Source organism: Carassius carassius, chromosome 13 (genome assembly GCF_963082965.1).
Source record: "Carassius carassius chromosome 13, fCarCar2.1, whole genome shotgun sequence".
NCBI classification, from domain to species: domain Eukaryota; kingdom Metazoa; phylum Chordata; class Actinopteri; order Cypriniformes; family Cyprinidae; genus Carassius; species Carassius carassius.
Genome location: NC_081767.1, coordinates 2,908,782 through 2,923,660, shown reverse-complemented (window position 1 = coordinate 2,923,660; position 14,879 = coordinate 2,908,782). Strand labels below are relative to the sequence as shown.

Genomic DNA, 14,879 nt, shown 5'->3' with positions numbered 1-14,879 from the left:
CAAAAGGTTTGCTGAAATCTGCATAGCCCAAGACCGGTGCAGTTATCAGTTTCTCTTTTAGGGTTTCGAAAGAACTTTCACAGCCCCAATCCCAGTGGTCTCGCAAAGTAGCATTAAACCCTGCTCTCTTCCTTGGGGCTGGCTGTAATTTTGCTACCAACTTATGCAGTGGCGCCGCATACCTTGCAAACCCCTCAACAAAACGTCTATAATATGACGCAAACCCAAGGAAGGAGCGCAATTCTGTGATGGTAGCTGGGACTTTCCAGTCCCTCACTGCACTGATCTTATCAGGGTCAGTTGCAACTCCCGAAGCTGAAATAATGTGTCCTAAGAACTTCACCTCCGCCTGAAAGAAATGGCACTTCCCCAAATTAAGTTGGAGGCCATGAGAGGCCAACCTGCCTAACACGAGTTCCAGTCGTTCCAGATGTTGCTGGAACGTGGATGAAAACACCACCACATCGTCAAGATACAAAAGAAGGGTATGGAACCGCTGATCTCCAAAGATTCTTTCCATTAGTCTCTGGAAAGTTCCTGGGGCGTTGCACAATCCAAATGGCATCCTCTGAAACTCAAAGAGACCAAATGGTGTGCAAAATGCTGTTTTTGCCCTATCCTTTTTTTGCCACCGACACTTGATTATAACCGCTTGCTAAATCAAGAGTAGAAAAAAAACGAGCACCTGAAAGGGCATCCAAGGATTCCTCAATCCGAGGCAGCGGAAAGGCATCTTTTCTAGTCTTCGCATTCAATTGTCTATAATCAACGCATAAACGGATAGACCCATCTTTTTTTTGAACCACCGCAATGGGTGAAGAGTAAGGGCTACAACTGGGTGTTACTACTCCCTGTTCCAACAACTCTTGAATGTGGGCCTTCACCACATCATACTGCGACGGTGGCAGTCTACGGTAGCGTTGCCGCACTGGTATCTCATCGACTAATGGAATCTCGTGTTCAATAAGGTCTGTACAACCCAACTCCCCTTCCCCACAACTAAAAGCTGCACTGTGCTTTTGGAGCAAGGACTTCGCCTCTTGCTGCTCCAAGTCTGTCAAATTAGGCCACGTCGTATTGGCAAGACCAGGAAGGCGAGAGGCAGTAACCTCCACAGACTGGATGACAACAACAGAGCCCTGGTTGTCATCCTCTTCCTGAAAACAAATGGACTTATTAGCAGAACATACCTCTATCATATGTATTTGCCCTAAGATGGTGCGTGGCCGTATCCACCGATCCTCCTTTCCCACATTGACGACCGGAACATCAACTGTGCCATCACCCATGGGGAGTAAAGAACTGGGAATGAGCAAATCTGGTGGCAACTGCCACTCTAACTCTCCTGGTTCTATCAACACTGCGGAAATCAACGGGCAAAGCCCTTGCCTGCATAAAGCTGGAATTAACTTCATTGATCCAGCAGGCACAAGAATAGAGGCCCCTGGGGGGGTGGAAACCTTACCCAAGAAGCCAGAGTTTGCCAAGTCTTCAAAGCTTTGACACGCCAACAGAGCATGTTTCCAGATTGAAGGAACATCTGCAGAAGAAGCAAACAAACTTGTGCTCCCTTGACAGAACATTTCTCGCAGACAACAACGAAGCACATTCATTCCAATAAGACCTGGGACAGTGTTTTTTTTTAATTTTGACCCGAGATTTGGTGGGTCATAAACGACCAGAATACCTACAGAGGGGAGCACCTTACCCAGAACTTCTATGTCCAGCTCTAAATAGCCGCGATAGGGGATATCCAACCCATTGGCTGCTTTTAACTGCAGCCATCCACAGGAGCGTAACTGGTCTTGCCCCTGAACTTGGAAGTGCTCTTTAAAAAAAGATTCTGTGATTGTAGATACCATAGATCCGGTGTCAACAAGGCACGCGATAGGCACCCCTCCCATTTTAACGTCAGCCACCGGACACTGTCCTATAAGTACAGAATGAGAAGGTGGTATCGGGCGGAAAGAAACTGAGCCTGTTGAGGCCCCGTCTAGTGTTTGGCTCCATGCACTAGAGGGTGCTAGTTTCCCTGCAACCCACTGGATTGACTCTCCGCTGCCCTCTGACCAGAATCACTCCGTACCCATGGTCCCTGCCGACGAACTGTCGAACAGTCCCTGGCCATATGTCCAGCCTGGTCACACCGCAAGCAAATAGGCCGACCATCAGCTTCAAATCTGTAACGTCTGGATGGATTACTTGGTCTGCTATTTAGATTAGAATTTACTGGACCGGAAGACAAATGTTTCAAAATGGTGTCCAATTGAGTTTGTTGCCTACGCAAACAATCTTTAAGTTCAGCTAATTCATCGTTTGGTTTTGCAGCTACGGCCTGGGTTTCCGCTCCCCATTCCCCTACTACCCCCGAACTAACATCGCAAGAGAAAGCTCTAGCGCGCACGGGGCGGGCACTCTCCCCATCATCAGCCCAACGAAATGACTCTTTACGCACCTCCAAAAACTGCGAGTTAGGATTAAGGCGAATGAATTGTTTCAATTCTCTACGCAACGTTTTGTCTCGAACATTTTCCACAAACTGATCACGAAGAACTGAGTCAGGGTTTGAAATAGCAGTTGAATTTTTACGCTGACAACTTTCCATTAGGACCATTAAGGAATGGGAAAACTCACGCAACGATTCTCCCTCACGCTGGCGGCATTGGAAGAATTTTTGCTGGGCCTCAATATATGAGTGTGCACAGCCAAACGTCTCCAATAATATCAAAAAAATTCTCTCGGGGTCAGCCCTATCGGTAGCTGGACGAAGTTTAATCTCCAATTTAGCCTCCCCCTCCAGGAGATCATATACGAAGTATGCCTGTTCGCTAGGGGACATAGGTCTAGCCTGTAAACATTTACGAACCTCTTCAACCCATTCCTCCAGAGGAGGACATTCCGGACCTGGACTACCAGAAATTTTGGGATATTTGCGTTCTCTGGGCACATAGACATACCTCATACCGGATGGACCTGGCACTGCCCGACTCGGCTCTCCCTGATTTGTATCCACTAAGGGTACTACATTTCCCTGCCGAAGTCTTTCATTGTCTGCTTGAAGTTGTTGGATCTGCTCAGTTAAAAGTCTAACCTGATCCTCCATAGCCTATAGTATTTGGGCAGAATAGAAAAACACCAAAGAAACAATTAAACCCCAAACACAAACCACTTTATATGTTTAGAGTGTCGTCGTCCCGGCACCTCTCCCCAGCCACTGTTTTTCCTGTAATCAATATAACCTTGGTTATTAACACAAAAAAAACAACCACAACAAAAAAAAAAAGTACATAAACAAAAACAAAATTCACAGATATTACACCAGTCCCAATTATCCTGCCGACTACGCCAAATGTAACCCCCAGGGGGCGCTCACGCCCAAATTTGTATAGATAAACTAGAAACCCCAAAAACCCACACTCCCTTCTTAGATATTGAGGCAGGTGGTATCCAGTGAAGGAAGGGACATGGGACTGATGTACTCAATTATAAATTTATTAAACAATCAATATAATGATTGGCAGTAAAAATAGACAAATATTCCCTCCAGGTAACAGTAAGCAATTTTACAATAAATAGATCACAGTGAGTTAAAGCATCATAGTGCATGGATACAGGATATAAAGTCTAACAATATCAAATCTACAGTGCATAAAGTCTACTAAATAAGTACTGCTCACAGAACACTCAAACACTGCAAGAAATACTCCAAACCAATACTACCATACAGACACACACAACACAGCATTTCACACTTCACTAGTGAACATTACATTACAAAATGGATACTGTTTCCAAGTGAAATATTGCACAATGCCCATAGGCCGAATGTTAGAATGGCTTAAGCCCAACTAGATCCAAGTCATCACTGGTAGTAGCCGCTCCTCAGGACGCACACATACACACACAAAAAAAAAAAAATAAAACTATGATTAAGCTCAGGAAAAACAGTGGCTAGTGACCGACGTGGGCAATCCTCCTATAAATCACAAGTAAAGATGGTTTATGATGCTATAACAATTTAAAATAACTGATTAGAAAATTAAGGCAAAAAGCTGGATAAAACTTACATTTTTCTTTGCATCAAAGTCGTATGCCCCATAGCAATTTAATTAAACGATGTGGATGACTGAAAGCTGTGCACACTCTCTATTGTTGCTTCTATTCATACATATTAACAAAACAGGAAACAATCAGCGCTAACAATTATACATTTTATCTAAAAGGAAAAAAAAGGTCAGCGTTACTTACGTTGCTGCAACACCTGCGTAAGATCACTACGCTAGTTCTGTAAGCTCTTTACTGCTGGTACCATTTACTGGACACCATAAACACAGACCCCAGACCGAGCTACAAAACAAACAAACAATGAGCTGTGGTAAGCGGCTCAATGACTTTAATATCACGCAACGAACTGGCGTGAACTTCCACAAAGACTTGCGCCACTTACGTTGAGCGCAACACCTGTGTAAGATCACTCCTTACTATGATGACCGCAAGTTTCTGTACGTGCTCTACTGCTGGTACCATTTACTGGACACCATAAATGCAGATACCAGCCCGAGATTGCTGCAACACCTGCGTCCAATCACTTGCTATTGTGAAAGCAAGTCTCTATAAGATAGTCACTGTTGGTTCCATTTACTGAACACCATAAAAGCAGCTGTCAGACCGAGCTCCTCCCGTTTGCACAACTGATACACAATAAGACTCACCCTTCAACTCACACCGCATGTTTTTCCTGTTCATATCTCCCCACATTTAAAGGGACACGTCACTTACGCCACCTGATCCCAATAATCAGCAAACCTTAAAGGTACACTTCCCAAACTCACCACCTGACCCACTACATATATATGTATGTATAATGTATTAACATGCTTGGATACAGCACTTCTTTGGCAATGAGTGTTTGTGTCTTACCCTCCTTATGAAGGGTGTCAATGTTTGTCTCCTGGACAACTGTCAGATCAGCAGTCTTCTCCATGATCGTGTAGCCTAGTGAACCAAACTGAGAGACCTTTTTGAAGGCTCAGGAAACCTTTGCAGGTGTTTTGTCACCATATTCTAATTTGTTGAGATGTGAACTCGTGGGTTTTTGTTAAATGTGAGCCAAAATCATCACAATTAAAAGAACCAAAGACTTGAACTACTCCAGTCTGTGTGCATTTGTTTCACAGTTTGAGTTGAACTACTGAAATAAATGAACATTTCCACGACATTCTAATTTATTGAGATGCACATTTGTGTTTGTAATATATATATATATATTAATGTCCAATCATAAAAAGAATCACTTCATCCGGTACTTAGTGTCTTTCATTCCAACATAAGAAAACATTTCTGGAATTTGCATCTGAAATAGCATGTGCTGTACTTACACAATTTCTGTATCTCAGAGGGAACATGGTTTCATTTAAACAGCATATGCAGATGCATAAAATGGCAGATTAACAAAGGTGTATTTTTAGGAGTCTAACTTGCAAATGACAGACCACTAATTTCTCAAACCTGCTTTCCTGAAATCTGTGTTCTTCTGACTATTTTGTAGTAAGTAACAAATATACTTTGGGGAAATGTATCGGAGTAAAAGTATACATTTTAATTAGGAAATGTAGTGGAGTAAGAGTAAAAGTTGGCTGAAATATAAAAACTACAGATACTCCCAAAATAAGTATTTTTACTTTGTTACATTACACCACTGATTAATAATGAAAATCCAGCAGACAATATCCCATTAATACAGTAAATGTAAGTGTTCTTATATTACTACCACAATGTATTCAGTAGTTTTGATTCAGTGAAATGCAAACATGACTCAAAATTAAAGAGAAAGAAAAATGCTGACTTTGTGCAATTAAAAAAAAAAAAAAAAAAAAAAGGACAACTCTGAGAGTGGCATCACTTACGTTGGATGTCTATAGTGACACTGGTCTCTTTCCCATTGGGCACAGCCTTGTTGGACGCCCGACAGAAGATGATCTGTCCAGTTTCAATGTTGGAGGCTGAAATGTAGAGGTTGCTTACAGTGCTCTCCCTTCGCCCATCTCGAAGAATAGCCTAAAGGAAGAGAATAAAGTAGGGTTATGTACAGTTAAACTGTTTTATTTAATTGTATGTAATTGAATTTTTTTAAAAAAAGGAAATAATTATATATACAATGTATTGTAATTAATAAAATAAACATGCTATAATTACAAAATCTAATCTAATCTAATAAATAATTATACTACTATTACCACCACCACTACTACTACTAGTAATAAAAAATGCGTTAATTAAATAATTTAAATTAATAAAACATTAATAAAAATAATATTAAATAATAAAAAATAGATACTCTGGTTATGGATGTTACTATATGGAAAGTAAAGGAAAAGCAAAACTGGTGAATTTTTCAGTTGCATTCATGAGTGTTGAGGGTGAAAGACACAAAAGAACATAATTCAAAATCAGTCCCAAGGCTGGCATTCCAAAAAAAAAGCCCTTTTTCCCTATGAAAGAGTCATGTCATGGTCTCTCTGCACATGGACCAATTGTGTTTGGGAGAAAACAGCATGTTTTGGGGCTCCTTTTTGCAGTTTGAGAGTGGAGCTTTGGTGTGTGGCATGATATGCACCACAGAGGAATCGATCTTCATTTCCAGTGGTCATAGTCTGTGCTAGGCCTTGAACAGCTCCATCTGGAAGCGCTCGACAGAATCCACACTCCATTCCACATTCCATACAGCAATCACTCATAGAGAGGCGGAGAGAAAGAGAGATGCTAACCAGAATGGCCAACACAACAGTAACCCACCAGAATAAATAGGCCTTCCCAGCAGGCATTCTCCCCGGCTTACCTTAGAGATGCACTATGATACTCACTAGTTCTTCATCTCTTACTTTGTCTTTCGATTTAATTCTCCTTTCCATTGACTTTTAAAGCTGCTGCTATCAAGATCAGGGTTTGTCTAATTAGCATCTTGCACTAGATGTATGACCCCATACAGCAAAAATATATGAATAAATACATATACATGCTGTTCAAAACAAATCTATAATACAAGCTAAATACATGTTGTAAACAGCACAGCTTGAGGTTCCTGACCCCAACATCTAATAAACAATATATATATATAAATAATGAAAAAACATAAATCACAGTACAAACATAATAATAATAATAATAATAATAATAATAATAATAATAATAATAATAAAAATAATAATAAAAATAATAATAATAATAATAAAAATAATGATAGCAAATAATAGCTTTATTTTTGTATTTGTAAATACGGTAATATATATATATATATATATATATATATATATATATATATATATATATATATATATATATATATATATATAGTGAATATTTTGAGTAATGACATTTTATTTGAGAAAAAGCTTGCTTTAAAATCTTTCGAAAGATGATTTTATAAATTTGAGAACAACATACTGTATGCTATGTTTTTGGGATGTAAACCCTGTTTTTACCACTGAAATCTATCTATGTACATTGTTCACTTTATTTCCAGCATGTCAAAGTGTTCCAGTAAAATGTCCCTTCAGCCAAACCCACACAGCGGCCTGTGGCCTTTTAACGTCAGCAGTGCTAACTTGTGTGGTTGGCCAGTCAAGACCCCATCTGTGTTTCTAGAAGACCATGTATTAATGTCATCAGCTCTCCCAACGAATCTAGAAGAATAATGTTCTTTTGAGTCATATTAGTCACTCGCTAATAATTAGTCATGCCATTGCATGCACAGGCCAGTGATAGGGAGCTTGCTAATAGTAGTAATTACTTTCTTTTTTTTTTCTTGCTTTTCTTGCCACTGATCTGAAATATAGCAATGAAACCTCACACTGACCATCCCACCAACAAAGAGGAACAAGAAAAAGAAAGTAAAGAGTGTGAGACACAATTAAGGAGGATAAAAAAGAGAGGGGCATATATATATACAACACACAGAGAATGGGTTATTATATGTGCCATAAAGGCCTTGATAAAGAACCCCTTCCAGAAATGGCAAGCATTTCCCCCCTTTCTCACAACTGAAAAAAGAGGCTTTTCAGGTAGTCAAATAATCTTTAGTAAATCTAAAACATTGTCCTGTGTCCTGTCTAAGCATTAAACCAATTCATATTGTATCTTTACAAGCTTCTGCTATTGCCTCTCCTCACATGGTGGCCATTTGGAAACAGAAAGTGATGCTCAGGTGAGAAATACCCATTAGTAAAAGTAAACAACAATCCCTGCATTCCATTTGGAAGGGCTCATCCCTATGCCCTAATCCCTTTAAAGGGTCTACCCTATGGAGTGAGAGCTTCGAAGGGATGAAGGGTGTAGCGTAAAAAAAAAAAAAAAAACGAGATGATCAAGAAGGCGCATTTATTGCACATTTTTCACACTGGTTGACTTGTCTTTTATTTAAATATAATGTGTTAAATATAATTTGTATAGGTAATGTAATACAATGTATGTATTTGTAATGTATATTGTGTCTATGTATTTGAAACATTTGCATGGATTTTTTTTGAAGCAGTGTCATTTTGACTGTAACAATGTACCAAATCTAACTCATATAAATATTACAATAGTATAAAAATTGTACAATAGTACATATATTTATAGGTCAAGTTAAACTCTGTGAATCCAAACAACTTTCCTGTGCAAAGGATCATGGGAGCCCGAAGTGTCCATCAGTTGTACCCTTCAAAACCTTCATTCTGAAGGGCCCTTAAAAATGGTCAGTTTTGAGCACTTTGGTTTGGAATGACCCCTCAATATAGCGGTCATGATTGTTTTCATTGCAAAGTGCCCTTCGGAGGGTTATATCCAGTTTGAAATGCATCAAATATTTTAACGTGGCAGCCATTTTGAATTTGAAGGTGGTGCTCAGGTAGGATCAAACTTGGTAAGATTGTGAATATAAATATTAATAAATAATATTAAATATAGTTAAATATTAAAGATAATATTTATTTATTAGCTTAACATGATATAAAGACATTATATCTACATCCCATTGAAATGCATTTGTTTACGCTGTATGTCTATTCTGCATGCATATATATGAGATTGTACCAACAACATTAAATATTACCAGTAGTATTAGCAAAAGAAAACATGAGTTAAACACACATTTGCTGAAGGAACCATGCTATATTAGCTTGCTTTTTGAGCTCTTTTATCGTGACTCGTGTTTTACAGGCTCGTACCTGAGCCCTTTACATCACAAGTGCAATGCTGTACCGGGTGCACTACTGAGCAAGTTTACTATCTCAGAAAATCCATACTTATAGAGCTGCTTATGAGATGCAAATATTAGCATGTATAAGTTTACAAATCATGCACTATGTTAAAAGTGTTTTGCAACATTCTACTCAAAAAAAAGTCTTTATTAATCAATAATATGCCCTTGTAATCATAACTTGTGAGACAAGGAATACAAATTGCTATGGGTTTACTGCCACTAGTGTTTATGTCAGCTGGAAACTCCAGTGAATTTTATGTATAAGTACATTTTTAGATTGGTACAAAAATGTAGGCAGAAGCACATTTTTAATGAGCCTATGTTTGCATAAATACTTATGTTAGAAAATGTAAAAAAATAAAGTAAAATAAAATAAAATAAAATAAAATAATTCCTTGGTAGACTGATTGTATTGCATTGTCAAAGTGATTCTACTGAAAGGGTTTCACCAAATGTAGGCCATTCCAAACTGTACTGCATTTTGTGTTTGTCAGAGAGTGGAGCAGCGAGTGTGATGGCCGTTGCTCCGCAGACTAGGTGCTCACCTCACCAGCTGAAAGACACAAGCTGTCAGCCGCTGGATGTGTCAATGTAATATCCTGCCTGACACAGTCCGGATTGTTTCCCTCATTGCTCAGGGCCTGTCTGAAGTCATTAATCTTGAATGTGGCCTGAAACAGCCAAGGACTCAACACTTAACCAGGACCGGGATGAAAATAGCTCAAAATTACAAATAGATAATTTCTGGAGGTGCAGCCTGGAGCGTGTCAGCTCTCTCTACAGGCAGTGAAGGCTGAGAATCATGAGTGGAGAATACAGCTTAAGAATGAGGCCTGAGACAGAATTAGAAATGTCAAAACTAGACGTGTGTTTTAAGGCACAACGCCTCAGCTGTATGTACATGTCAAATGGGCCTGTACCTTGTCAAATGTCAGAATCAGAAAATAAAGTGTCTGCGTTGGCCTCATCTAGCCGTTTGCTCAGTTTAAAGGTTAGCAAATGTCAGTAAAGATCCTTTTGAAGTGTGCAGACAAAAATTGTGTGAAATTAAGGTTGACGCCTGGGAAACAAAGTGGCAGCAATTTGCTGATTAGACCTCAAGGCGCACTGATACTAATAATTTAGGCAACATTAGCATGCTTTGCAAAGTCCCTTAACGTGTTTTTAAACGCAGGCTGTCGCTGGAAGGCGTTTCGCCACCTATTACGACGTATTAATTTCACTATAAGAGAGATAAGTGTTCTGCGGCTTTGTTTTCCCATTGCTCTCAAAAAGAGTGTAAAGTTCTGTCTCTGTTCCTGGGGTTAAAAGTCATTCTTTGATTAACTAATTTAATCCTGCACCTCAAGTTCTGATTAATTTCCACCATTTTACGGTGCAATTAATTAGATGCCTTTTTACTTATTTCCTCTCCCGTTTTTAATTTCAGTAGCAAAACCGCAAGGTTAATTAAGAGGGGGTTGCTGAGAGGAGGGGGTAGAACTGAAGGGGTGGAGGAAGATTGATGCTTCAAGCATTAACAGAAGAGGCTAAATTTGGCAAAGAAAAGCGTGAAAGGCGACAGTGAAGCTCTTGAGTCTACAGAGCTGCACCACATGCTACCTGCTTCGGCAGCGTTAAACGATTAGCTAGTTTCAGTTTGATGCTAAAGTTAATTAGAATATCTGAAATATTGAAATATTCTCTCATGGTGGGCATTACTATTCAAAAAAGCCTGCACTAATTATACATAAATTAAAGCAGGGATGAATTCATGGGGGTAAAATTAAATTTGAGAAACAGATGAGGAGGGAAAGGGGATGCTTTGAGGAGTTACATTTACATTTATCTGACGCTTTTATCCAAAGCGACTTACAATTGCTATATATGTCAGAGGTCGCACGCCTCTGGAGCAACTAGGGTTTAAGTGTCTTGCTCAGGGACACATTGGTGTCTCACAGTGGATTCGAACCTGGGTCTCTCACACCAAAGGCATGTGTCTTATCAACTGCGCCAACACCTCTGAGTTGTGGAGGAGGAGGAAAAAAACAAAATGGTGCAAGTGAACACCATACAGAGAAAATGGGTACTAAAACATAATTATATTTGTCTTTAAAATAGTTGATTGTTTTGGTTAGTTATGTTAGCAATGCCAAAAGATAACTTGAAGAGTTTTATTCCAAAACGCAATAAATCCATTCTGATTAATTTGAGTAAAAATGTGTTTTCTTTAGCAATAAAGTGGCAAGATGGAAACCACTATTTTCTGTTTCAAACTTTCACATAGCATCTGTAGGTTATAATAACATTAAAAATTCAAACCCATCTTTTGATTTTCAGAGATTTATTATAAAATTGTATTACCCCCCCCCAATGCAATAAATCCATGATACTTTTTTTCTTAAAATGCAGTAAATTCATTGAATCAATATTCAATTTATTTTCATATTGAAAAACATGAAAACATGACCTAATAACTAGCATAAAATAAAAAATGTACTTTTCAATACTGACCAGATACAATATTGATTTTGGCGGAAAAAGGTTTTAATCGCGCTTTGGAACCAAACTCTTCATTTGGACTCCCCAAAATGAGCCACATCACTATAGAAAGTCCTTTAAAAACCCTATTTGACCTCTCTGAAATTCATTTCAAAATTCTACTGCACCATCAGTGTTTTACTGCAGCTGTTTAGGTAATGACATTCAGAGGCCAATAGAAAACCCTACACCTCAGCAATGGAAGAATGACACATTAGTTATTTGAATCAATAAGCATCTCCGATAGCAGAAATGCCAGTCCAACAGAAAGACATATTCACTGCATACTTCATACAGACTTTGGCCTTCATTTGTCCCGATTGTGAGCCTGAGAGTGTGTCTGCGTTTCCCATTCTACATTATTCAGACCTAGTGATTGTGGCTTAATTGACTGCATTGCTTTGCTTTAAAATAGCATGAATAGAGACATTAGGAAGCCCAACTGCCTATATCCATCACAATGTCCTGTCCCTGACACCCATCACCATGCTAAGTGCTAAAAAAAAAAAAAAACAAAAAAAAAAAAAAGGGGGGGGGGGGGGCTCATCTTTCGATTAGCAGCACTTCCTTTAACAAGTGTGCTGATGGGCAGTACGGCATTCAGTTACACCTGCTAAATCATTGGTTTTTATCTGCTCTTTAGAAACAGCCAATAATCAGATGAGATAGGTGAAGGAGGTGTCGCAGAGAAGATCTTATTTATATGGCTGTGCTTATTACTTGGTCGCCATGATTTTGCAAGTAAGACATGTTCCTAAATCAACATATTTTGATGATCCTGGATCAACAATATTGTCCAAAAATATAAACTTAACCCAATCCCTTCCCCTAAACCTAACCATACCCATAATTTGTTCCTAAAATCAGTTGGAAATGATGGCTGATTAACAAGAGTGTAGAAGCAGCTAACCCTGATTTTAAGCCTAAAACAGATATTTCTTCAAAAGTTAAATCTCAATTCTGATTGGTTGATTGGAATGTTGTTCCAGGATCGACAAGGATGTTGATCCAGGAAATTTTTGAACTTGGTGAAATCACGCTCAACCTTATTACTCGGCCGCTGCTTTCTACCTCAGATTGAACCCAGTAGAAGATCATATTGGCAAGATGAAATGAAATAAGAGTTTTGATTCCAAGAGGGTCTGACTGCAGGCTTGCACTTGCACTCGCAGACACTTGCACTTCTGCTAGTGACGTCACTTGTAGTCTTTACTTTTTATTTATTTGAATTTTTTATTACTTTTTGTTTGAATTTCCCAACATTTTATAACAGTAGCCAGGTGGCGAAGACAAGAAAAAATAAACTAAATTACAAAGTCACTTGCAATCGCTACTTGCCCTCTCCGCTACCTGTGACACTTGCAGTCGACAAAAATCGTGCGTGTTGCCAATGGAGACAAAAAGCTGTGGTGGTGATTAAACGATTAAACCTAATTTATTACTATAACGTACAAGGTCCTGCAAGATAAAGACAAGACCGGCAAATCCGTGGCCAGAAGACCAAAATATGAACGTTTGCGCAAAGTCTCTCGCTAAGCGTTTTCCTCCCGTAGAAAAACAAACACTTAACATTGCTTAATGTATTAAGATGCTATTAAAATATCAAATTAAATATAAAGTTCATTATTTTAATGAATATGCATATAGTATTTTCCTCACATAGCGCAAAATGTGGCATAATGGACTAAGATGATAAAGGCCAAACTCAATATGCTTCTCTACATTATAAAAATACACAACTAATATGTACAGGCATGCAGGTGAGCCCAGCAACACGCAACGTTTCGCATTAAGCATTTTTCCAGAATAAACTGTCTACAACTCGTTTATTTCACTGTCTTTGTCCATTAATATACATTATGTGCTTTATTTATAATGATTTTCTATAGGAGGAAAATGCACTGCGTTCTGTACTCGTCTGCTTGCCTGTACAGAGTTGATCGTTTTAAAATCACTTAATGCATTTCATAATGCACGTTCATATTTGCTGGTCTTTATATACGTTGAGTCAACAAAAAGACATATAGGCTAGGCCTACTGAATTGTCTTTATCATCTTAGTCTGTTATTAGGCCACATTAAGTGTTTTGCTGTATGGGAGGACAAAGTTTGTGCATTGTGTTCATAGCCATCTGCTTGCCTTGTAGTACATTAAATAATAACTATATATCGAATTTGGTCTTTTAATTGAACTTAATGTATCTTAATACATAATGCCATATTAAGTGTTTGTTTTTTCTACAGGAGGAAAACGCTTAACGAAAGACTTCGTGCACTGTGGTCATATTCTGCTGTTCTTTGGCCATGGATTTGCCGGTCTTGTCTTTTTCTTATAAGACCCTGTACGTTATAGTAGTAGGCCTACTAATATAGTTTTAATCGTTTAATCACCACTGGCAACACGCATGTTTTTTTTTCTTGTCTTCACCACCTGACTACTGTTGTAAAATGTTGAGAGATTCAAACAAAAAGTTATCAATAAATAGAACAAAATAAAAAAAAAATTAAGACTGCAAGTGACGTCGCTAGCGGAAGCACAAGTGTCTGAGAGTGCAAGTGCAAGTCTGCAGCCAGACCCTTCTCTTTGATTGCATTAAAACATAATTATGACACATGGATTTGGGCTAGATCACATATAAACACAAACAGACATCAGCTTAATATAGGGGAGAGAAACCTTTTATAAGAGGAACAATATGGCTTTTGAAAGGAACAAATACAATTAATTTGTGGGAAAACAATATGGCTTTGCCTTTTATTGCCATCTGTTTGTTTGTGTTGACACATTTTGCAGTGTAAGGAGGAAAAACATGTCTCTGTCATTTCAGTTAGAGGCTGGATTTCCAGGGATTTTCTTCCAATCAAATGGAGCTAAGGGCTAAAGAGAATGAGTGCAGATGGTGCTAGCAATCATGACCACAGTTGGCTCTCACGATGAGTGGGATACCAGCATATACCATATTATTTTGGCTAAAAAAGCGATATATATATATATACATATATATATATATATATATATATATATATATATATATATATATATATATATATATATATATATATATATATATATATATATCACACACACACACACACACACACACACACATACAGTATGA

The 14,879-nt window shown here is 38.4% G+C and overlaps 1 protein-coding gene across 6 annotated transcripts in view; it reads right to left on the bottom strand.

Annotated features, from left to right (window-relative positions):
* Nucleotides 1-14,879, bottom strand: part of LOC132155835 (kin of IRRE-like protein 3) — a 238,197-nt gene that overhangs the window by 45,882 nt on the left and 177,436 nt on the right. For all 6 annotated transcript variants that reach the window (XM_059564555.1, XM_059564556.1, XM_059564559.1 and 3 more), the window contains exon 5: nt 5,907-6,057. In XM_059564555.1, coding sequence (XP_059420538.1) covers nt 5,907-6,057 — 151 coding nt within the window. The remainder of the gene's footprint in view (nt 1-5,906; nt 6,058-14,879) is intronic.